Source organism: Pollachius pollachius, assembly GCF_949987615.1.
Source record: "Pollachius pollachius genome assembly, chromosome: 8".
In the NCBI taxonomy this organism is placed as follows: Eukaryota; Metazoa; Chordata; class Actinopteri; order Gadiformes; family Gadidae; genus Pollachius; species Pollachius pollachius.
This window is the reverse complement of record NC_136941.1, coordinates 1,388,637-1,413,201: the sequence shown is the minus strand read 5'-3', so window position 1 is coordinate 1,413,201 and position 24,565 is coordinate 1,388,637. Positions and strand designations below refer to the sequence as shown.

Sequence of the window (24,565 nt, the reverse complement as noted above, 5' to 3'; positions counted from 1 at the left end):
ACACACAAGCCCAGCTCTTTAGCCCTTTGTCCTCCCCACTGTACGTACAGTCGTACGCACGGCCACCTGATTGGATGTGATATTGGGGATGACCTTTGAACCCTGGCTCTCTACCACAGCAGGGGCGCCGTCTGCACTTTGAGCCAAAGCTGGCATGTCAGCTTTGGCGTGTGCGGCGTGCTTGCGTTTGCATGTGAGTGTGTGTACATAGGTTTGTACGTGTGTGTGTGTGTTTGAGTTTACGTGTGTGTGTGTGTGCATTCGTACGTGTGTGTGTGCATTCATACGTGTGTGTGTGCCTAGTGTGTGTGTCCCGTGCCTAGTGTGTGCGTACTGTATATGTCTGGGTGTGGGGGGGAGGGTGTAAACATGTAGATGTTCTAGTTCGACAGACGTCCAGGCATCTGTCTGCTCCGTCTATCCAGCTGTCGAGGACACCATGTGTGGACGCTCTCATCGCCTCAAAGGAGGTCGCTTAAAAATATATTCAAAATACAACAATACCGTTAAAGAGTGACTGTGGTTGAAGTTCTTTGTCATCATCAATGACAAAGTAAATGTATGTTTCACTTATTATGTTTTTCTCTGACTGTATTACACAACGTGCTCAACTACTGGACACTGCTCACATTAAGGCCCCTTTATGAAATGATTCTGCTCTGAATAATTGTTTGAACGGATAAGGATAAATATATGAAATTATTCAATGCATATACTCTGCCACAGCGCACAACGCACATGCACTGACTGCCATGTATGTGTGTTTCTAGATACACATGAATATGCATGTATGTATACATTTGCGTGTACGTGAGTGTTTTAACGTGCGTGTGAATAATGCATTAGGGCTTTTTGTGGATATGTTGCTGTCCTTTCGGTCACTGGGGAGCCAGACACAGCTACAGGGCGGCCTGCTGTCTTCCACTTGAATGACCCCCCAGTCAGACCCAGCCCCCCCAATTCACACACAGATATACACGCACACACCCCCAGCCCCCTACATTCACACATTCGCACGCACACACACACAAGCACACACACACATGCCTCGCGGCTAGTCTGACAGACACAAAGGAACACACTCGTCTCATGTCAAACCGTATTAGCGGCAGACGTGTGCGTGTACAGTATGTGTTACTACGACACACAAAGAGTGTGTTGCTGTACATCAGGACGTACCAACTCCTCATTCAACGGCCATGGAGTCCGGGGGTTCTACAGGGCGGCTGAAGGCGTGGGCCGACGGTGGCAGGACGACATCGGATGTGTTCGGCGTGACAACTTGTGAAATAATAATTATAAGGAGACAACAGTAAGGAAAGACACAAGAGGAGAGGGAACATTTGGTCAACTGGAATCTAAGCAGAATGGCATCAAATCCCTAGAAGACACTTTGTATATATCTATATATATATATATATCATCTCACTCACTCATTCATTCTCACGTTCTCTCCTCCTCCACCTTTGCCCGGCAGGCAGAGGTTATGTCTGTCTCCTCCTCCCCCCCCCGCTACGTCCTGAACCCCACCCTACAACAGCCAATCACAGCCACTGGAGCGCCTGACTCCGCCCTGCCTCAGCTGCTGCCGCCGCCGTGACTCCGCCCACCGCAGGCCGGGCCCAAGTCAAAGCAGGTCACCTCACCGACCAATCAGAGCGGTCGCGTCCCTCGGACGAGTGCGCGTCCAAGGGGACCAATGGGAGGAGTCTACGTCTTCCCCTACTCAGAGGGCAGCTAGTGTGGTGAAGCCCCGCCCCCTCTGGAGTTAGACTCCGCCCCCTAACCTCCATATAGGGATGTGGCGGTGGAGAGGATGAAGAGGATGGAGGAAGAGGGATGTTGAGGTGTGGGGGGGCAAGGAGGATGGAGAGGGATCTACGAAAAATGGCCGCCACAACGTGGGGAGTGCAAAGATGGAGGCTTGAGGTACAGAGGAGCTGAGGGCCGATGGAGGGAGTGACACAAGGGGGGAGAGAGAGAGAGAGAGAGAGAGAGAGAGAGAGAGAGAGAGAGAGAGAGAGAGAGAGAGAGAGAGAGAGAGAGAGAGAGAGAGAGAGAGAGAGAGAGAGAGAGAGAGAGAGAGAGAGAAGCACTCATACACACATCTTAGAAAAACACCATTTTACACCATTTGGATAAATACATGAAGAAATGTGGATATAAAGTCATTACTGTTCTGGTCACAGGCGTGAATAAAAAGGATCCTGTGTAACTCAGAAGACCCAGGTGATCTGCCTGATAGTGTCCACACCCATGAACCCCCTGGACAATCTGGGTTATAAAAAGCTTTGTTAAAACCGCAGCTGGTTCCTGTGAACAACCCAAGTTCACAATTTTAAATATCTTTTCAATAAACAAATACTATTGAAAAATTCACAATATACCTTGATTCACAAACAGCGTTTTTAGGTTGGCAAACCTCATTGTTAGACCTTTTAGTATGTACTACAAGCTTTGTTTGTCCAGTCAGTCGATAGGACAAACTACGCCAGTCCGGGTCTCTGCTGTAAGGACAGGCACAACACTGCCCTCTAGTGGACGAAACCACGGCTTACATCGAGAGGTGCAACCCTTCTGGGTTCACTGCAGACATGCCTGGATGGACGTAGAATTGGTACTTAGCCAAGAAATCTTTGCCTGTGCTCCATAAAACGACAGTTCCTCTGCAACCAAAATTAAATTCTTAGCTGATCTGTTATTAAAATCGCACTGAATACGTGTTTTACTGTGTCCCTCATACGTGGTTGAACTGAAGCAGGTAGAGACAGTGGATTGCAGTGCTGCCCAAAACACATGACAGAAACACATGCAGTTTTGGAGGGAGGGCATGGGAGAGTGGAGTATTAGCAAATGAAGTGACAACACTACAGAAGAAAAGAGAGAAATTAGGTGAAAGGTGTGGTTGAAGGCTGAAAGCGGTTGGGGATTGTGTGTGTGTAGGTGGAGAGGGTGTGTTTTCTCTCTGAGGATATTATTCCAGATCACTGCCCAAGGACACAGGCAGTACCATTAGACTGTCACTACACATCAAGGTTACATCGCTGATCTAGAGAGAGAGAGAGAGAGAAAGAGAAAGAGAAAGAGAAAGAGAAAGAGAGAGAGAGAGAGAGAGAGAGAGAGACTCCTGCTTGTTACTAGCCTAAATGCAAGTATCTTGTCTTTGAGTAAACAAGACATCTTGAAACCCTAACCCCCATCGAAACCGAACCTGGATAAACGCTGAGAGCCAAATCAACGAACACACCACTGACTTACTATACACTCACACTAAGGTGTGAGTGTATCGTAAGGTCTCCATCCATCAAACTGCCTGCTAAATACCTACTGAGCACGTCACTAGAGGTCTCGTCAAATATGGTGAGAGCAGCGCCTACTGGAGCCTCAAGGCATGAGGAGAACGAGAATCTAATTAGAGAATATTACTACGAAGCCAGACTCGCCAACGGCTGATGTTTGTGATCAAAGTTTGACGCGAGCAGAGGTTTTGAATTGAGGAACACAGAAAATTAAGTCAATTTGATGTTTGAAATACAAATGTTTGTAAAAGTTCCAGCAAAAATAGGGCCGACATGAAACGTCAGAAACGTACAAACTTACAAAGACATGAATTTTGTACGTTTTCTTTTTTGGAAATATTTGTTTCAATTCTCTTTAAATCCAGACAGCCCGACATTATCAAAGAAAATAATCAAAATCTAGTTAACACCGGCTGGGATCTCAAAATTGCCCACTGTAGCTTTTAGTGGGAGTGTGACAAAGCCAACGTCAATTCACACATCATTAAGAATAAAAAATAAACAATACTGAAATTACAAAAAGGATTTATTCTATTTCTCAGAATAAAGAGCACAATACAGACAGAGCCTCCTCAGAACACAACCAGACCAAGCTCTTAACCTCCTCTCAAGCCACTATGGGGGTCGCTGCCTTCTTCTTCTTATTCTTCTTATTCCTCTTCCTCTTCTTCTTGGCCTGTCCTTCAACAGGACTCGTTTTCACCTCCTCCTCCTCCTCCTCCTCCTCCTCCTCTTCACTGTTAATCCTGTCCTCCGGGGGCGCTGCCACAGCTGGCTTCCCCTGAGCCTCCTCAGAGGGACGCGCTGATGTCACTTCCTGGCTGGGCGTACTGCTGCCGGAGAGAAGGGCCGGTGTGAGATTCATCTTGATACGGTGGGTTTCAGTTTAGTGTCAGCATGCTTCGCGTTGTCGGGTAGAAGGCCATTGAATATTCCTCGCATTGTTCACTGAAATCTTTGTAAATGGTAAACGGACTGCATTTATACCGTGCTTTCCTAACCAGCAGCCACTCAAAGCGCTTTACAATAGTGCCAAACATTCACCCATTCACACACCGACGGCGGTGTCAGCCACGCATGGCGACTGCCAGCTAGGGATGGGCGATATGGCCTAAAATCCATATTGCGATATACATTGCAGCGTCTTGCGATAACGATGTATATCACGATATAAAATCATAAAATAACCATTTCAGAACAGGTTACATAGACTCTAAGGAAAGCCAAACTGCTAAATGTATTTTAAAAAAAGAGAAATATAGCATGTCATTTCGAGAACATTTATTGTGAAACACTGTAATCATTCAACATAATGTTGCAGATAAATAAAATTAGTATTGGGTTTCTTTCCTTAAGTGCAAACCATTCTAAAAGGCACTACACTTAGTTTAAGTCCTTGGTTCTTAAATGCCACCCAAGATGCAGAGAACAGGAAAAACTGGTGTCTTTTTAGATAAGGAACAGACACTGACAGTTAGGGATGGGCATGATTAATTGATGATCGATCATTGATTGTTACGATTTTTGTCGATTACGTGATATTTTTTATTGATTAAAAGGAGGTTGACCCAGCCGGAGAGGTGGTCTCGGAGACGTTGCTCAACATGGAGCAAAGAGGAGACGGAACGTCTATTGGATATTTGGGTCCGATATCCAAAAGACATTCCGTCTCCTCTTTGCTCCATGTTGAGCCACCACCCGACGGTCCGACAAAAGAAAGTAAAAAGTATGCTGGAAAAACATAACTTAAAAATGCCGATGCATTTAACACATTCCGACTCAGGATGAGGGAGAAGGAGTTGGATTGCTCCGCAGATCAATGTTTATCACGCTGGATATCCATGATTGTTTACTTTCACCGGTGCCTCCCCCCGCCCCCCGGACCTTTTTGTCCAATGATTTAACGTTCTTTGCACACATGCGGGTTTGTTGACAAATTCTGTCACTGTTGCGAAAATTGCAATGTGAAATGGAACCGCACCAAACCAAAAATTAAACATTGTATTTTGCGTTTTTTTTTTTTGTATTTTGTATTTTAACAGCGATAGAATTAAAATCTATCGTAGGCCATTTTTTTTTTATCGTTTATATCGTATATCGTTTATATCGCGCATTACTACTGCCAGCTCGTCAGGAGCAGTCGGGGGGGGGGGGGGAGGGTGTCTTGCTCAGGTTCAACTCGACCCTCACACTAGGAGGAGCCGGGGATCGAACTAGCAACCTTCCGGTTACCGGCCAGCCCGCTCTACCTCCTGAGCCGCAAGCAGCCCCCGTGTAGTTTCAGGGATTGGCCTTGCGATTTGAAACGCCCTTGGTTCAGATATTTACCTGGCGCCGGCCTCCTCTAGGCTAGGGGGCGCTGTGGACACGGCGTCACTGTGGCGCTCCAGCAGAGCCACAAAGAAGCCGTGGGTGAGGGTCTTGGTGGTGCTGGCCCGCAGACACTGGCTGAGCGGCTGCAGTCCCCTCTCCGGCCACACGGGGAGGAGGTGCACCAACCTGCAGGGACCACGGGAGGCAGGGCTTAGAAACATCAAACTTATAGTTCATCTGATCGAAACTCAGCTGAGGATACCGCTGTGAGACATGGAAGAGGTGCTGAGATCTGATGACAGAAGCCACGTTTGGACACGAACGTCGTGAACAAATGTTTTCACCCACCTTCTGACTCTGGTAAGAAGAGTTAGTGTTCATATATTGCAGTGGGCTCAGTCAAAGTGAATATAGTGAGTGAGTGAATATAGTGAGTGAGTGAATATAGTGAGTGAGTGAATATAGTGAGTGAGTGAATATAGTGAGGGAGTGAATATAGTGAGTGAGTGAATATAGTGAGGGAGTGAATATAGTGAGTGAGTGAATATAGTGAGGGAGTGAATATTGTGAGTGAATAGAGTGAGTGAGTGAAAATAGTGAGTGAGTGAATATAGTGAGTGCGTGATTATAGTGAGTGAGTGAATATAGTGAGTGAGTGAGTGATTATAGTGAGTGAGTGATTATAGTGAGTGAGTGAATATTGTGAGTGAGTGAATGTAGTGAGTGAGTGAATATAGTGAGTGAGTGATTATAGTGAGTGAGTGAATGTAGTGAGTGAGTGAATGTAGTGAGTGAGTGAATATAGTGAGTGAGTGAATATAGTGAGTGAGTGAATGTAGTGAGTGAGTGAATGTAGTGAGTGAGTGAATGTAGTGAGTGAGTGAATGTAGTGAGTGAGTGAATATAGTGAGTGAGTGAATATAGTGAGTGAGTGAATGTAGTGAGTGATTGAATATAGTGAGTGAGTGAATATAGTGAGTGAGTGAGTGAGTGATTATAGTGAGTGAGTGAATGAATGTAGTGAGTGAGTGAATGTAGTGAGTGAGTGAGTGAGTGATTATAGTGAGTGAGTGACTGTAGTGAGTGAGTGAATGTAGTGAGTGAGTGAATATAGTGAGTGAGTGAGTGAGTGAATGTAGTGAGTGAGTGAATATAGTGAGTGAGTGAATGTAGTGAGTGAGTGAATATAGTGAGTGAGTGAATATAGTGAGTGAGTGAATGTAGTGAGTGAGTGAATATAGTGAGTGAGTGATTATAGTGAGTGAGTGAATGTAGTGAGTGAGTGAATATAGTGAGTGAGTGAATGTAGTGAGTGAGTGAATGTAGTGAGTGAGTGAATATAGTGAGTGAGTGAATGTAGTGAGTGAGTGTTACCTGAAGCCGGGGTTCTGCTGCAGACCGGCGGCCACCACCTTCTCGTTCTCCTCAGCGTGGACGGAGCAGGTGGAGTACACCAGCCTCTGCAGCTGGGGGAAGCCCAGGGCGTGGTTCAGACAGCGCAGCTGGAACGCCGCCAGGTTGCCTAGGCGACGCTGCTCCCGCTCTGGGTCCGGCGGCGAGGCGTCCGTCCCCAGGCACACCATACCTGGACACACGGACACACAACGATGTCACTACAAAGGGGGGGGACGGACCAAATCCCAGTCTGGAAGCGGGTTTTCAAAGTAAGAGTCTCCTACCCGATCCGCTGCAGGACGGGTCCAGCAGGACGTACTCCACGTCTTTGTACCGCGGGTCGGCCGGGTCCACCTTCAGGAAGTCCTGGTGGGCCAGCTGGTGGCAGCGGACCCCGGCCCGCAGCAGGAGGGTGGACATGGTGGAAAGGCGCTTGGCGTCCAGGTCGAAGGCGAACAGACGGCCCTTGTTCTTCATGATGGCCGCCAGGTGGCTGGTCTTGTTGCCGGGGGCGGCGCAGGCGTCGATGACATGGCTGTTTGTCGGGGGGTTGAGGAGGAAGGCGGGCAAGCAGCTGGCCTTGTCCTGCAGGATGAGGTGTCCCGCCTTGTACAGGAAATGCTCGTGGAATTCCGTCTTGGGAGCGAAGACCAGTACGTCCGAGAGGTGCAGGTCCCTCACGAAGCTCTTGGCCTTCAGGTCCAGATCGTCGAGTCGGTTGGCCTCGCCGAGGTAGGAGAAGCCGTCCCGTTTGAAGTAGTCCACCGCATCGTCCACCGTGGTTTTCAGCGTGTTCACGCGCACGTACCTGGGGAGCAGCACGCCCTCGGCCTGCTGGACGCTAGAGGGCAGCAGATCTTTATTCTTGGTCACCTTCTGCTTGATCTTCATGCGGGCCAGCGCCGCCTCGAGTCGAGCCCGGTGCTTCATCATCATCACCTTCCAGGGTCCGCCGCATTTGACGCCTTGGCCGATCAGAAGGTCGTACACCAGCACTTTGGCCTGGGTCATCTTCACCTTGGTCTGTTTCAGCAGCTTGGTGGTCTCGATCAACTCTTGGAGGACGGAGGAGTATTTCTGGGTCTCGCAAACCAACGCGAACAACTGCTTGATGTTCTGAAATTTGCTCTCGAAGACCAACGTCTTCACAGCGCCCTGCTTACTCTCCACTTTCTCCAGGATGTCCGCCGCTTTCGCGTATAACGCCATGATTTACACTCGGTTAACACTAGATCATGTGTTGAATTGTAAAGTCACTGCCGACGTTACCGTGAGATGTTCACCGTGATGATCGACATGGCAGCCCTGAGGAGGCGTTACACGGTGCTCGTTACAGAGAGCGTTATTCTCCTTCGTACGTCGTTCTCAAATTATAACTTTGACAAATTAGTTGGCCAGCATGGAAGGAGTCCGACATGCACATGGGGGAGAAGGCATGATACCGGAAGTAGTTGCAGCGTCACGAGATGTTTTGGTGTGACGTAGTACTCGTTCAGCCAATGGTGCATGAGGAAGGACGGAAACTACTGGCAACAAGAAAGGACAAAAATAAAAGCAAACAAAAATAGAATCACCAGTGTATGAAAGTAGTTCTTCTCGGCTTTTTTCAAAATCTATAATGATCCACCTCCGTTCTAGAAACAGGGAAGAATGACCTAATTGACGGTGAAACAACTTCATTATAAACTTGAGAAACAGCAAAGTAAATGAACTGTAAAATATTTTATTTGTGATCTTTACATTCAGCAACAACCCTTGCTTTCTTATCACAAAATACACTCAACAAAAATAGTTTTGCCAATTGTGATCAAAGTATTTTAGAAATGTAACTCAGAGAAAAACTGCATATCAGCTGGAGTTGGAATTGTATAAAATGCACATCCATTTTGGTGGATTTATATAATGTACAAACGAAAAAGAAAACAAAATTGAGTCAATTGCTGCTCAATTAAATAATCTCTCAGGAATGGCCATTGTTCGAACTACCTCATACTCTACTTATGAAACAATTTTGTACAGGGACCCTTCTGATCCACAGATTACACGATAATACACAGGACCTTTCAACACACAAGAAGGCTGGGAACCCGTCATTTGGCCCTCCATCTAAGAGGCCTCCAGACACCATTAGAGGTATTATGTATTTCAGTATTCATTAATTATCCACCACATCGCTCTCAAATGGAACAACTACACATTCAACGTAAAAAGGCCGAAAACAGAGAGAAACTATAATTTTACTTCAGTAGCACAGGATCCTTTTTCTCTTGACTATGACGCCTGTTGAGTGTGGTTCAACACACATCAGCGACAGGCCACCATTGGCTCCTCTTCCTAATAGCATTTAGCAACTGCATAAACAAACAAAAACAAATTGGTTGAACTGACCGGGACAACCCCCGGGCCACACCTGTAGTACGACACAGTTCTGAAGAGAGACAAAGGCCGAGCAGTTCAATGAGGTCTGGTTGGAGAAGACTCCAGGTCGCGATTCGCAGAGGATCTACTTAAGGAGAGGAAGGGGGCCTGAAGCCCTTTTCTGTGTCAGTGTTCCTGGGTCTGTTCCTCGCATCCATAATCAACGTCATAGAAGACTTTTGATTGGCTGTGAATAAAAGAAAAAAAATGCAAAAGAGGGAAAAATCGAGCAACACAAGCAGTACCCAGAAGGTACCTCGCTAATGTGTATGCAGCTAAAAGTACCATCGTTCGTTCCTCTGCCCAACCCGACCGGATGTCCGGATCCCATTCTGTCAACCGACGCAGTGCTAGCCGCGGGCGAAGCCCCCAGCGCGGCTGTGATCACGCAGAGGTCTTCCTTACCATGCGTCTTTGCACTTTACAATAATAGGAGCCGGAGTCTCGCCTCGGCGCCGCCGGGGCCTTCCGGCCCGTCGGCGGCCCCTGCTTCCACCGGATGGACTCCCTGAAGAGGAGGAGCCTCTCGGTGGTGTGGGGCGGCAGGCGGCTCCTCTTGGCCTTCACGATGCTGGCCGCCATGGGGTAGAGGCGCGGGAAGCCCCCCGACGTGGCCGGGATGGCCAGCAGCCGGCGGGCCATGCTCTGGAGCTTGGGGAACCTGCGGGCGGCCTTCCAGAACAGCAAGGGGGCGTCGCCTTCCAGCAGCGGCTCCGACAGGTACCCCTCCAGCTCTGAGAGCGTCGGCGCCTCGGCCGGCGCCCCGCGGGGTCCGGACGCGGACTGGAGGGGCTTCTCCTCACTGGTCCGCACCTCCTCGTCCTCCTCCTCCTCTTCCTCCTGGGAGCCGGCCGTGGGAGAGGCCGAGGCCTCCGTGTCCTCCAGCACCGTCTCCAGCATGGACTGGATCCGGGATTTGGACGGGACCGTCAGGAACGACTCCTCGCTCTCCTGCTTGCTGTCGGGGAACGGCTGCAAGGAGACACGGAGGGTTAGGTTGAGTTTAGGGTCGGGCTGACAATGTGGGCTTTGGCCGTTGTAGGAATTCAAATGATGCACGGCCGGATGATGATCAGCCCCCCCCCCCCAGGATAAACAGTGCTGGCCCCAGGGGCGGGGCATTTCACAGTATAGGCAGATGTTGGAGTCATGGTGACTCACTTGATTTGGGTTTGTATTAATTTGCTGTTTGTCCTTCTCAAAAACCGAATGCTATTATTTCAAAAACATCGCAGAAACACCGCTGTACACGTGTTTTCAAATCAATTAAAACCAACGAGAAGCAGAAGAATAATCCTCCATATCCGTGGTCCAGCAGACTCTTCCCCAGGACCAGAGCTGGGCGCTAGGAGCTAGGAGCTAGGAGCTAGGAGCTAGGAGCCTGGAGCCAGGAGCTAGGAGCTAGTAGCTAGGAGCCAGGAGCTGGGCGCTAGGAGCTGGGAGCTAGGAGCTAGAGCTAGGAGCTAGGAGCTGGGCGCTAGGAGCTAGGAGCTGGGCGCTAGGAGCTAGGGGCTGGGCGCTAGGAGCTAGGAGCTGGGCGCTAGGAGCGGGGCGCTAGGAGCTAGGAGCTGGGCGCTAGGAGCTAGGAGCTAGGAGCTGGGCGCTAGGAGCTAGGAGCTAGGAGCTAGGAGCTAGGAGCTAGGCGCTAGGAGCTGGGCGCTAGGAGCTAGGAGCTGGGCGCTAGGCGCTAGGAGCTAGGAGCTAGGAGCTAGGAGCTGGGCGCTGGCGGCGGTCAGGTCACCTGCAGCTTGATGCGGGGGTCCAGCACGGTGGCCAGGATGAGGTCTCTCTGGAGGATGAGGGGCTGCAGGTGGCTCTGGAGCCCCGCCCGCAGGGCCTTGGAGAAGTGGGTGTAGCCGGTGGGCCGGCCCTCCAGCACCTTGTCCAGGCCCATCAGCGAGGGGATGACGAAGGAGAGGGTGACCCCCGGCTTCTGGAGGACCTGCGGGGGGCGGGGCAAGGCAGCATCAGCCAGAGGCTATAATGAACAATACAGACAGAGGCTAAAACACTATCCCAATAAAACAGCCTCCATCTAATGTCAAATATAAGAACGTGTGAGCACATATTGTATGATCGATTCTATAACTTATTTAATGATAAAACTTGCTTCGGCAATATATATATATTTTTTTTTTTCAAATGTACACATCTTAAAAATCGGGGCTAAACAATCGAGGCATAAATCATTGGAATTATTGCCCACTGAATGTACGAGAATTGAAGAGCAAAGTATCTTTCAATTACCATTTGAGACGGCACATTTTAAAGGTGTGAGTAGGGAACGGACATGCCTACTGTATGAATGCAATAACGATTGTAATACCCATGAATGTTCTAACTTTTTCTGAATAATTTCTGATGTTCATAATGATTTACTGCTTTTAGATTATCATTGTTAAGTGAATTACGATTTGTCTCTTGTGTATTGTTATGTTTTGTGTCTTTCTGTGTGGACCCCAGGAAGACTAGCTCGTCCCACTTTAGTGACAGCTAATAGGGATCCTATTAAACAAGTAAGGGATAATGTATAGAACGCCGGTCATTATCAATAATGACCGGCAACGTTCTATACATTATCCCGCTTATTACACGGCTACTTGCCAAAACGAAAAAATAACTACACACGGTGTGTCCTATTACAATTTATTTGTGACCAGCCTTCGTAGTGTTGATCAGCAGAGAAATAGTCCGCCGAAGACGTTGACATCGCTTAGCAAACGAGTACGCTTGGGTTGACGAGTTACCGGACTACTTGCGGAGTGATACCAAAGACGTGAATCAGACGCAAAAATATCCACTTTCCTTGACAGCGGGCATTATATGCTTGGCAACGGTTGAATTATCAAAAAATAATAATTCACTGCCGGAAGTCGGGAAGGCCCATGCAAGTGAACGGAGCGTTCCACAGCATTGGGAAGAGCCATGTAATAATGCTTATTATCACTCGGCTCTTCTCAACCGCTGCTAAGCATATAATGACCGCTGTCAAGGAAAGTCGATTTTTTTTGCCGTCTTTCGTATCACTCCGCAAGTAGTCCGGTAACTCATCAGCCCCAGCGTCCTCGGTTGCTAAGCGACGTCAACGTCTCTGGCGGACTATTTCTCTGCTGATCAACACTACGAAGGCTGGTCACAAATAAATTGTAAAAAGACACACGGTGTGAAGTTATTTTTCTCGTTTTGGAACGTCGCCGTGCGACAAGCGGGATAATGTATAGAACGTCGCCGGTCGTTATCGAAAATAAGCCCCCATTCAGGGCGCAGCGACCGGGTTGGCCATCCCCGGGGGCTTCTAGACATGATGCCTCGCGTAAAGCACGCAGGCGGCCGTACCTGGATGGCGTCCTCGAAGGGCTGCAGCAGGCCCAGGATGTCCACCAGCTGCTCTCGCCGGGCGCGGACCAGCGGGGGGGCGCTGGTGGAGTCCTGCGCCTCGATGCGGGCCTGGGCCAGCAGGGTCATGATGGAGCTCCAGGAGGCCGGGTCGACCAGGCGCCGCATGGACGTCATCAGGGAGTTCCAGCGGCCCATGTGGCCAGGGGGCGACAGGGAGAAGAAACAGTCCTTCAGCAGCACCTGGGAGACAAAGGCGAGGCTGGCTCAGTGCACCGGGGTTAAAGCGTGACGAAATGAGACTATGAGATGAAAAAAATGATAGAAAAATAATAATAATCATACTTTATTTATGGACATAGGTTTGCACTTAAAAATTAATAGACTAAGAAAAACTTTTTGGTTATTGCCATTTATGAAAAGGCGATTATTCTATACCATATTACTTTAACACATCTTGTTAACAATTTCATAAGAATTGGAAATATATGGCAAATGGCATTGTTTTGCATATTTGTGTCTTTAAAATAAACTACAACATTTTTCCAGTCATACATTTTCTTCATTCAAGTTTTGTTCAGAATATCGTTATGATATCGAATCGTGAACCCCATATCGAGTATAGAATCGTGAGCTGAGTGAATCGTCACACCCCTAGTGGGAAGCTCGGTATAGCAGCACCCACCAAAGACCAAACACAGACATGCACACCTGTGTATATCCATTGAACTTGTGATCCCTGCACTGGTTAACAGACGGTCCAGCGCAAACACCTCTGGCCCTTCTCCGTTCACACGAGCTGGCTCGGTGTGACTGAGTGTGGCCGGCTGGGACTTGCATCTCCACTCCAGCGGGGATACTCTCTGGAAGGCGAGGCTTCAACTCGCGACACGCCTGTCCTGACTCGCTCACGTTCCGAAGTCTGCGATCGACCGCTTTAAGGCTGTTGTTCCCATTTTGCTTGGCATCCAAGCGCCTCCCGTTCTCTTCGGTCTTTTTAGTTGAAACTGTTTCTGAATGCAGCTGTTGCTAAACCTAGTCAGTGGACAGGAATGTCTCTCCCACTCTCTTGGTCAATTGCTCCCGCTCCCCAAATCCCTGTCTGTCTCCCTGTCTCTCCTCAATCCCTCTCTCTCTCTCTCTCTCTCTCTTAATTACTCCCCCTCCGTCTCTCAATCCCTGTCAGCCTCTCTCTCTCTCTCCCTCCCTCCCTCCCTCCTCACCTCGTTCCAGTAGCCGTTGCCCCCCCCCTCACCTCGTTCCAGTAGCCGTTGGTCCTGAAGAAGGCGACCACGCAGCGCAGCTGGGACAGAACGTTCTCCACCACGCGGGAGTTCTTCAGCGCCTCCCGGATGACCAGCTGGAGCGTCGCCACCACGCAGCTCGCCGGCGTTCCCGTCTGGAGCTCCGAGAACGGGGAGGGGTCCGCCTCGGCCGGCCGGTCCCCCAGGAACGCCGCCAGGTCGTCGGCGTCTGGGTCACCGCGCGGCGACGAGCACATGACCTGAGGGAACCGACCAATCACAAGAGCTCTGTTCACTAAATGGAAAAGTTAACCACAGATGGATATAGATACAGAACCTATATGAGGTATGGATGGAGAACCACCAGGAAGGCTGCAAGCAAACCAATAGTGTAAACAAGCTTGTAAAGGTCAATTAATCAATAAAATGGAAGTTAAACAGTAATGAGTAAAAAAACGATTGAAGTAAAAGAAATCTATCAATCGACAGATAAGAAATTTAAAAATACAATTATATAAAAAAACGGTGCTGTGGTAAGTAGTAAGAGATATTACTTGAGCCTTAATAATAATTTAAAATGGCATAGCCATCCATCAGCTTTAAGTGAGGGGAGTGCCGGGTAAGATGATCCGTTTAGAGTTGACCTTCTACCTGAGCCAATTTAGATTCTATACCACTCTTGTCTCATTTCTGACCTGTCAGGAAATCTACTCCTGATTGGTTCAGGGAACCTGTCAATCACAGGTGCTTCTCAATAGCCGTGATGAAGGGGGAGTGGTTTCGGTGTTTTACTTGCAAAACATCGCCCTCCTCCGCTTTTCTCAGCATATCTTTAATCATCCATATGATCCATGTGAATGTTTTATTTTAATTTATCATCTTGTTTATGTTTGTGTATGCTGTTTATGGATCCCCCCAGGGATCCATAAAGTATTCATCTATCTTCTCCGCTTTCCCGCTCTCACCGACGCACACCGGCGGCCCCTTCGACCAATCAAAACGCAGAACACAGGTGTGGCAGCAGCTCAGGAGGTTGAGCAGGTTGGCTGGTAACCTGAAGGTTGCAGGTTAGATCCCGGCTTGTTGCGTTTACTTCACACAAGAGCAGCCATTTCCCCCTGTTGCCATGGGAACGTTATGAATTGACGTAATTACGCGACATGAACGTCATCGTAAAGCCGCATTTTTTCGCAAGTTCCCTCAATTTTTGCAAGTTCCCGCAATTTCATCGCATAAAATTGCATAAATATGCCGCATATTTCATCGCATTTTTTAAGAAAACGTGCCGCATAATCAAGGATTTTTTGGCCGCAACAATCACAACAAAACGCCGCATTTTTCTGGAGGGAAATGTGGGGCAATATTGTAGAGCGCTTTGGGTGGCCACTGGTTAGATAAAGCGCTATATAAATAGACTGGGTAGACCCGCCCATTCTCCCGGCGATTTGACTTCGCCCTGCACAAGAAGAAGAGCGATACATTTATTCCTACTTCTGATACGTTTTCGCGGGAGCCAATCACCCAGCTGGCTTCTCCCCCCGGCGCGCTATTGGCTGGTTTAACACAACGACGACAGGGAAGCGACGGCAGGCAGCCAATCGCGTACAGAGTCGTTTGAACTAGGCCCCGTTGACCACGCCGCTTGTGCTGAAGAAAATGACGACCAAGCTCAATCGTAGATTGAGCTTGGTCCGGGGAAGCAGCCGTCATTTTCTGGCGATAGCCAGGCTGCTACATCAACGCAGTCCATTTCCATTCCCACGGACCTTATAGTCCCCGAACACGGAGTTGGCCCCCAGCGCCTCCTTGGCACGGCTGGCCACCACGTAGCCCACGGCGTGCGGGAAGAGGCCGTATCCAAGCAGCACCTCCTCCAGCTCCCGGCCCAGCGCCGCCGCTAGGCGCCCACCGCCGGCCAGCTGTCGGAACGCCACGGTGGGCTGCCGCAGCCGCCAGCCGCTGTCCACGAAGTGCAGCTGGACCGCCACGACCACGGGCTCCTCCCCGGCGGTGGCGGCGGTGGCGGCGGAGGAGGACGAGGAGGAGGAGGAGGAGGGGGGCGAGGGGGGCGAGGACGGCGAGGAGGCGCGCGAGGGCGAGGGCGATCTCCCCGCCCAGAGGTCGAAGGTCACGTGGATGGCGCCCCTCCGGTCGCCGTCCTCGCCGCCGGAGAGGCGGGCCTGGAGGTCGTGGATGAGCTGGGGCTTGACCCTGCGCTCCACGTCCTCGTAGAGCTGCAGGCCCACGGCGCGCTGAGACAGACGCAGGTAGTGGGGCGCGACGGTGGCCATGAAGGAGCGGAACCCCGCGCCCTCCACGAAGCTGGGAGGGGGGGAGCAGGGGGCAAGGGGGGAGATGGGGGGTGGGCGGGGATGAGGGTGAGATGCACATCGTTAAAGGGAGGAGGACAGAGGAGGGCTTATGAAGACAGCATCTCGCTTGCGTCTGTGTCACCATTTTTGCATCAGTGTATTAATTACATTTACATTGACATTTTAGAATTAGGGCGTTTAGCAGACGCTTTTATCCGAAATAACTTAGAACAAGTACATATGACAGAAGAAACAGACGCAACAATATATCACTGTCGGTACGGTAAGGATGTTCACAGAGCCAAGTGCCAAGCACTAACAACGGCTAGGTTAACCCATTCCCCGTACACAACAAAGATAGCTAGGATAAGACGCGACCCGATGCTTAGTACTACTTTAAAGTGCCAGGACGTACAACATACAATACGTCAGGAGCATTAAAAAAAAGTGCATTGTGTCATTTCTTTACAACAGGACGCACTGACACAAACGTTACATTAAAAGGTACAATATTATGTGGAGGCGTAACCCATATGGTGCCCCCCCTCCCCCTGAACCGATGGATCTGAGCGCGGTTCTGAGCCGCTGTGGCGCTCACCTGAGCGGCAGCATGTCCTCAGCGATCATCCTCAGGGCGGCGGCCACCAGCCTCTTGCTGAAGGTGGAGGCCGGCTCCGGAGGGGCCTTCTCTCTGGCTTGGGGGTCAGGGGTCGGGGAGGTCCTCGACTCCAGGCTCGGCGGAGGCGGCGCCGCCACGGTCTTCTCCTTGGGCCTGGGGGGCTTCTTCGCCTTCTCCGGCTGGACCTACGAGGCCAGCGGGACAGGGAGATGATGAACCGTTGGGGGGGGGGGGGGGGGGGGGGGGGTTTTTTGGAGAACAACAAAGTACGCAACGGCTTTGTTGTGACGGCGTGATATGGAACATGTATGTTTCACGTTCCTGTTAATGAACAACACGAACACATCTTCACAAATGTTAGGGTTAAGCATTATTTCGATGACACAGCATCATCGTTGGCCGGTCAGGATGCTGAGAGTGAGGTTCTACCGGGTCATTAACAGGTGTACGAAGGGAGCTCTCACCGCTTCAGGAGATATAGGTTCAGAATCCAGGACCACGTCGAACCTGAAGTCCGCCTGCAGAGCGACAGCAATAGAGGCTTGTAACTCGAGACGCATCGGCGTAACCCCCCCATGTACGTATATCGGCCAATAGCGATCGAAAACGGCTTGAAAAGGGCGACATCGACCGAAACCTTTGTCATTACAGATATTTCTGTTGGGAGCGCCGATGTTTGTCTGCAGGATGACCACAGTTAATGATCTCGATGTTGTTAGACGCAATAAACACCACGTTTATATATCTCTATTCCATTGCCGTACAGAACTACTCACTCGCTCCCCTTTCCATTTCCACACGAGAGAGAGAGCAACATAAAACGTTGCGCATGCCTACACGCGTTCCCAGGTTCAACGGGTAAACTATAAAAATATACGTAAACAGACGTCGCAAAGCGGTGGGCCCATACCTCGCTCTGCTCAAACTGATCGTTGTCCAGTAAGCTTCTGTCGCCGTCCTCGGTGAAGAGGCCCATCTCTGCCTTGCGCCGGATGGTGGAGTTCCAGTGGTTCTTGATGGCGTTGTCCGTTCTGAGAACAGTCATACAATATTTGGCCTGTGAAGCACTTTGAGACTGTAATGGTGATCAAGGGCTATGAACATATAATTTAATCGAGGGCAGCTGAGCATTCACAACTTGGGGGGTGCGAACGAGGGAAAACTAGAGCAGTCCGATTGAAGCTCCGCTCGTGTGTATCGGCCATTGGTCCGATCAAAGTTGCGCATTGGTTAACAAACAAGCCCTTTACAACGACAGCGTTTCGACCTTGGCCTCCAATGGCCCCCTGCTCCGTCCACATACCTCCCGGGCAGCAGCTTGGCGATCTCGGCCCAGCGGTTCCCTAGCAACGTGCGGGCCTTGTAGATGATGAGGTCTTCTTCCTTGGTCCAGGAGCTCTTCTTCACCTGGGGGTTGAGGTGGTTGTGCCAGCGCTCGCGACACTGCTTTCCCAACCGGCCCTTCAGTTTCTTGGCGATCATACTCCACTTCTTGGTGCCGTACTTCCCCACCAGGTCCATCACCTGCACAGCGGCCAAACAGGAAGACGATGAGGGTCTGTGGCCTCAGAGGGACCCGTTTGGTTGTCCCGTGTCAGTCCTTGTAATTTATTTTTCAAAGCTTTATTTCTGCATTTCTATGCTTTATTATAGAGTGAGATAGAGAGGAAGGTATGGGAGATAGAGGGAAGGGTATGCAGCAAATGACCACGGGCAGGATTCAAACCCGGGTCGCTGCGTTCAGGACTGAGCTTACATGTAAACGCCCGTAAGTTAGTCACTTTTCACTTATTTGTTCTCCTTTACAATGGAGATCTCGGCTTAAGACATCTCAACTTAATACAAGGAACCACTCATCCGTCGTGCTTCTAAGGCCACTGTAACCATCGTTATGTATCCGTGTTCCCCACGCTAAATATGGACCCATGCTTGTTACTTTGTTTCCTTTGTATTATTATATCCTTTTTCTGTAACCATGCGTTAGTCCTGGTTAAATAAAGGTTTGATGACGGAGGTGCAGACGGAGCAGGTTATGAAACAGCCTCACCAGCTCGTCCTCGTCCTTGGTCCAGCAGCCCTTGATCAGAACGGGGTCCACGTGCTTCTTCCAGCGGTGCAGACACTGGCCCTCGCTCCTCCCCTGGAACACAGCGACGTTAGGGGGAAACAGCGGAGAGGCTTCACCATGACGGCCCATAACACTTTGACATGTGATGCATCCAGTGCCACTGTTCCCACTGCCCCTCATTTAAAGGTTGTAACAGCGATGTTGGGTGACGTCTCTTCCGTTGGTGCTTGAAGCGAGATCCAAAACAAACAGAGCCAACTCGCCCCTCCCTTCCGTGTTTCGTGCATCCAGTAAAAACGATAATGAACGCAGCGCAAAACCCCTGACCAATAGTATTCCAAATAGTTGGAATACTATTTTGGTCAGGGTTGAACATAATACTCATAATGTACATTGAGAGCGTTTTATATTATTATCAAGTGAGTAAACTCTGATTGTTCTCTATACACTTAGTACTTACTGGTAAGAAGGAGGAGATGGCTTTCCAGTTCTTTCCAAAGTTGCTCACTAACGTTTTAAGATTCTCATCCTGTAAAATGCAAAAATTATAAAAAGGTTACAAATCTCAGAAATTGTCATTATGAGGTGGTAAAACTTTGGGCAAAAGACTCAAATTCAAATACCCAAAAGAAATATAACAGGTGTTACAGCAGCAACAGGTTATGGAGAAGTGGAAACGAAACAGGGGAAGACACGAGTATTTTTGGATAAGGGATTTGTCTTTGGTTCATCCACGACTCACCTCTTCATGTGTCCATTTGACTTTAGTGAACTTGTCATCTTTCTTCTCTGATTCGTCCGAGTCGCTCCACAATTGCTCCGTGCCTTCGTCCTCCATGCTGTCAAGACAAAGTTGTTTTATTACAGAGACTGAAATTGGGCTAATTAAACTCAGAATCCATATTGGATGTATGGATAAGTGTAACACAATAGATAACACAATCACTGTTATTGTTTAGGTCATATGACCTTACATAAAATGCTAGGTCAAGCAGCAATTAATCTCTCTGTTCAAACAAAAAAAGTGCCAACCAATTTGCGTCCGTGCTTAAAAAACGTGTTGATGTGTATGACTGGAGAATTGTTTACAAAAGTGAGCAGCTGTCAAATAATGTTTCCGATTTTTTCACATCGACCTCGACTTTGACTCGGTCCATCTTTGGGAGAGGGAGGGGGGGGGGGGGTGGCTGCCCAGGACATGATGTCAGCGTGTTGTTCTCACACTCTACACAACAGCGTTAGCAGCACAGACCACAGTAGGGCAAGTGGGGGACCCCGATGGAAGCGTGAGAGTGTGTGTGAGCATCAACTCCCCAGAAGTAGACATGAAACACGTGACATTCAACACACACCGATGCATACACAACACGGCCACATTGACATAGCTACTGTGAAATACAACCATTTCCTCCACCCTTCCCCCCATCGGGTTGACATAACTTCTGCATGTTATTCTCCTGTGTAGCTAGCAGCAGTCACACAATAATATGTCCTGCCAGTGAAAGCGAAAGCAGGAAGGCAACAAGTGACACGTTTAAACAATCGCAAAGCAACAACGATGCAAATGTCTGGGGGGGAAAAATCAGTCAAACTTACGTCACGACTTTAAAACTGGATAACTTGGCTAGCAAGCTGTTCCAACAGACAAGCAAGCACGCCTGCAAACGGTCGACTGTTGAGAGGGAGGACGGTGAGTCGGCGCTGTTGCCAGATTGGGCCAGATTTTCCCGCCCGATCTGGCCCAATCTGGCAACGCAGTCGGTGGGGCCAACCGGTTACACACAGCCTCGCACGGTGACTGTGACCGCCCGTTCAAAACAATAATACACTAAAGACCGGGCGGGACACTTTTACAATAAAAGCTCGGTGCCAAAACCCGTGTAGACGCACAGATGAAGGCCCCGAGTAGAGTCGAACATAGTACGGTGTGAGAGCGGTGAGGTTGCAGTCCTGCAGAGCTCTCTGGGGGGAGCAACGGCTCTTCAACGGACGGGGGAATAGTTCACGTAACGAGAGAAATTCCCAACACGCACTTGATCACTACCGCTCACGTAATGCGCGACACAGCGAGACACTTTCTACTACTTTTAGGGCTTATTTTTTGGAGCAAAAGTCCCCAATTCTAGGATTCCGAAATAACACACAGGCGTCTCGGGTGTATTTACGGAAGATGACAACGGCACCCCTCACAACATTGACCCGCGTATTCAGTGTGGTAAAATAATACGCTTTTGTGGGCAATACGAGGCAGAAACTCACGCGTCTCTCGGCTTCGACGTCCGGGTGTTTTTGCAGTTCAGCGCCGTTCACAAACTCGTGGCGCTCCGGTCCTACCAACGCTTTTCCCGGGACACGGGGAGAGCGGGGCGCGTTCAAGAACGGTACCAGGGCCATGGGGAGAGCGAGGCGCGTTCCAGAGCGGTACGGCTGCAGAAGCTCAACGTCGTTCCCAATCCCAGGCGTTATGCCGCGTTCCAGGGACACTTTTTAGCCCTTAAGTTACGAGCTGGAACTGGGACTACATCGATCTGGTACGAGTTCATGGGTAGTAAGTTGCGGGTTTGACTGCCGTTCCAGGGTACTTTCATATGGCAAGCCGAGTGTGCCACAGTTCGCCGTAAATTAACGGCGAACTGTGGCACACTCGGCTTGCCATGTGAGAACACGGGTTACGGGTTGCACGGGAACGCACCATTAGAGAGCGCGGGATTTTCAGTTACACAGGTCCAGCGGCGAGAGGCGCGAGAGGGACGGACTTTCGATGCTTCTGGTTCTTTGTACATGTTTCGGAAAATGCTTTGTCAGATGTTTTGTCAAAACGCCATGTGTGTTTTTCTTGTCGTTGTTGTTATCTTATTTGTCTAGTTCTTGTTCTTCTCACTCCGGGGACTGAGGACTGGCGTACCCTGCTCATAGGAAGTAGATAGACCGGATTTTGGTATTTTGGAACATATTTATATACATAGTGAAGAAGTGTAAAATATGTATATGCATATTTTTATGGGTATTAAAAGGACTTTAAAGGGGCACAGGGAACAATCCAGCAGTGGTTTTGAAGCTATAACTTTGCACATCTTTATGTACTGACATGGATGTTAAAACCCTCCCACTAATCTTCTGCTGTTGAGGTCAACTGTGTGCATGTGAATATACAAATACAATTATATATAGGCCTATATAATCATAATAATAATATAAAAATAAAAATCTATATACAGCACATAGAGCACATTTCATGTGTATAGTAAGTACCTTTTCACCTCTCCCTGTGTGTGTGTGTGTGTGTGCGTGTATGTGTGTGCGCGCGCGCATGCCTGCCTGCGTGTTTGTGTGTGTGTGTAACAGAACGGTGACCACATGCTATCAAGGTGTTTCGACCCAGAAATTGCTCCAGGACAACTACGGTTACACTATCCCCCGGTTAGCCAAAGGAGATGCATCCTCTCGATCGTTCTGTTCTCCACCTCCTCACGTGTATCCCTGGTAGAAGAATTCATACGACCGTATCCCCCCCCCCCCCCCCCCCCCCCCCCCCCCCCCCCCCCCCCCCCATTTCTCAGTCACGTTTCTGACCCAGTAGGGCTGTTCAGGCAGACCTCCGCCTCAACTAGAGCATCGTGGACTTCTACTGCCACCTGCTGGTGTAACGGTGCTCATTCAGGGAAGAACTGATGGACAACGCCGTGCTTTTTATCTTCTTCATTTTTAAAGATAGCCTGGAAACAGAAGACAACAGACAAAATGTCTTCATAAAGCGTGGTGCTGTTGATCTTTACAGCCTCTCTGTCTCACGGCAACACCGCTCTTACTTATTATATCAAAATAATATTTTTTTATCTAAAGAACACAATTATTTCTTTAACATTACAAAACAAATACATACAGTAATCATATAAAATAATAAACAACAGCATTAATATAAACTGAAATACAAGATTGGTATTTATATATTACACTTTGGAGCATACCTGGAAACAAGACAGCAGACAAAATGTCTTCAAAAAGCGTGGTGGTGTTGATCTTTACAGGCTCTGCATGTATGAAAACAAAATGAAATGCATTTACCTTCCAATGCAGTAACATTACTGTGATAGCATAACAAACCTTTAGGCAAGTTAGCATGCAAATGGTCTGATGAAAATAATAATAAACGTTTCATTAGTTAATAAAAAATATTCCAAAATCATCACAATGCATGCTAAAACAAATAATACACACACTGCATTAAAATACACCACCTAAATTATATCTTTCTCCTTAAACAAAATACAATACAGGGAGAACTGTTACTATGCACTTACCTCTGTCTCACGGCAACACCGCTCTAAAGAGGTACGGCAACACACCACAGACAAAACACACCAGACCTGTAGCATACCACAACTCCACAAGAGGCTCCATTAGAAATAATGCAATCTTGTGCTGCTTAACTCTGGCGAAACTCACACATAATCAAAACTATTTAAAACTCGGTTACACCGGTCCATCATGACACCCCCTGGCGGCCGCAGCCGGAACTGTGCCTCAGTTTTTTAGAAAGTAAAGGGCTTTTTATGGTTCCACTTTCCCGCAACACAATGACCACGCAGACGCGTCGAGGCAGTCGTGAAGGTTTATGGTTCTGCGTCGACTTTTAGTAAGCGGACCAATCACAGCCCTTGCTGCTGCGTCGCCTCAACGGAAGGTTAAGATTTTTGGGAAGCGCACGTCGGCTCACTCACTCACTCACTCACTCACTCTTCCAGTTTATTGGTTACTTTTCTGGATATTTTCATTTTCAGGGTCATAAATAGAGAACATTACTTTTGCAGACCATGAATGTGCATGCATTACCAATATGCCCAAAATGATTACGTCATGAAACACAATCCACTCCGAAAGGACTTTGACCGCCTTTCTTCTCCTCGCTGCACTGTATTCTACCCTTTCCAGTATAATCCTTGCCACTGCCAAGCCCCCTGCCATTCAAACATCCTGTCCTCAGCGATGCAGTGTTTAGCATTCTGCTAAACACTTCCTGGACATTGATGTAGTAGCAATCGATTGAGTTATCAACGTATGAAATGCATTTGTGACTGCATGAGGCCGTGATCTGACTGGAAAAAACAGCCCAAGACATAAATAATCCTATCTTTATTTGTTTTGTCCCGTTGCTTGTAATCCCATGTAATCTCTCGACAAGTTATTTCTAGACTTTAAAAGTGCGAACACAGCATGTTCCCCGTCGGCCACACGTTTCTGGAGCTGGTAAACGTGGCCTTTTGATGGTCCCACGTTCCCGCAACGCAACGACCACGCAGACGCTTCAACGCAGTCGTGAACGTTGATGGCTCTGCGTCGGGTTTTAGTGAGCGGACCAATCACAGCCCTTGCTGCTGCACAAGCCCCTTGCGATTTTTGGGAGGCGCACTTCCGACCCTTGCGGTGGACGCAAGGAGGTTTCCGCGAGGACGTAAGGGGCCCCAACGTAACCCCCTTGCGTTGCGGGAACGTGGAACCATAAAAAGTCCTTTAGTTGAACGGGGTCTACAGCTACCGCTACATCCGCACGGTCGGGGCGG

The 24,565-nt window shown here is 49.0% G+C and overlaps 2 protein-coding genes across 4 annotated transcripts; both read right to left on the bottom strand.

The window, feature by feature from the left end:
* Window positions 1-3,906: 3,906 nt before the first annotated feature.
* On the bottom strand, window positions 3,907-8,427 carry nsun5 (NOP2/Sun RNA methyltransferase 5; the record flags this gene model as incomplete). The annotated part of the gene is made up of 4 exons (XM_079741000.1): window positions 7,292-8,427; window positions 6,987-7,197; window positions 5,628-5,798; window positions 3,907-4,129 (listed from the first exon to the last, which is right to left on the bottom strand). The coding sequence occupies exons 1-4, from the start codon at window positions 8,214-8,216 to the stop codon at window positions 3,907-3,909; spliced, it is 1,530 nt and encodes a 509-aa protein (XP_079597126.1). The 5' UTR covers window positions 8,217-8,427.
* Window positions 8,428-8,726: 299 nt separating this feature from the next.
* mybl2a (v-myb avian myeloblastosis viral oncogene homolog-like 2a) lies at window positions 8,727-21,360 on the bottom strand. 3 transcript variants are annotated; one of them, XM_079742441.1, is made up of 13 exons: window positions 21,264-21,360; window positions 19,747-19,843; window positions 19,465-19,533; window positions 18,984-19,076; window positions 18,240-18,460; window positions 17,847-17,967; window positions 17,401-17,454; window positions 16,916-17,121; window positions 15,772-16,327; window positions 14,017-14,265; window positions 12,762-13,004; window positions 11,167-11,367; window positions 8,727-10,397 (listed from the first exon to the last, which is right to left on the bottom strand). In XM_079742441.1, exons 2-13 carry the CDS (start codon window positions 19,840-19,842, stop codon window positions 9,810-9,812), a joined length of 2,697 nt encoding a protein of 898 aa, XP_079598567.1. In that variant the 5' UTR covers window position 19,843; window positions 21,264-21,360; the 3' UTR covers window positions 8,727-9,809. The 3 variants fall into 3 exon arrangements, with proteins under 3 accessions (XP_079598567.1, XP_079598566.1, XP_079598568.1); XM_079742440.1 differs by lacking the exon at window positions 21,264-21,360 and adding an exon at window positions 20,601-20,699; XM_079742442.1 differs by lacking the exons at window positions 17,401-17,454; window positions 21,264-21,360 and adding an exon at window positions 20,601-20,699.
* Window positions 21,361-24,565: the final 3,205 nt, after the last annotated feature.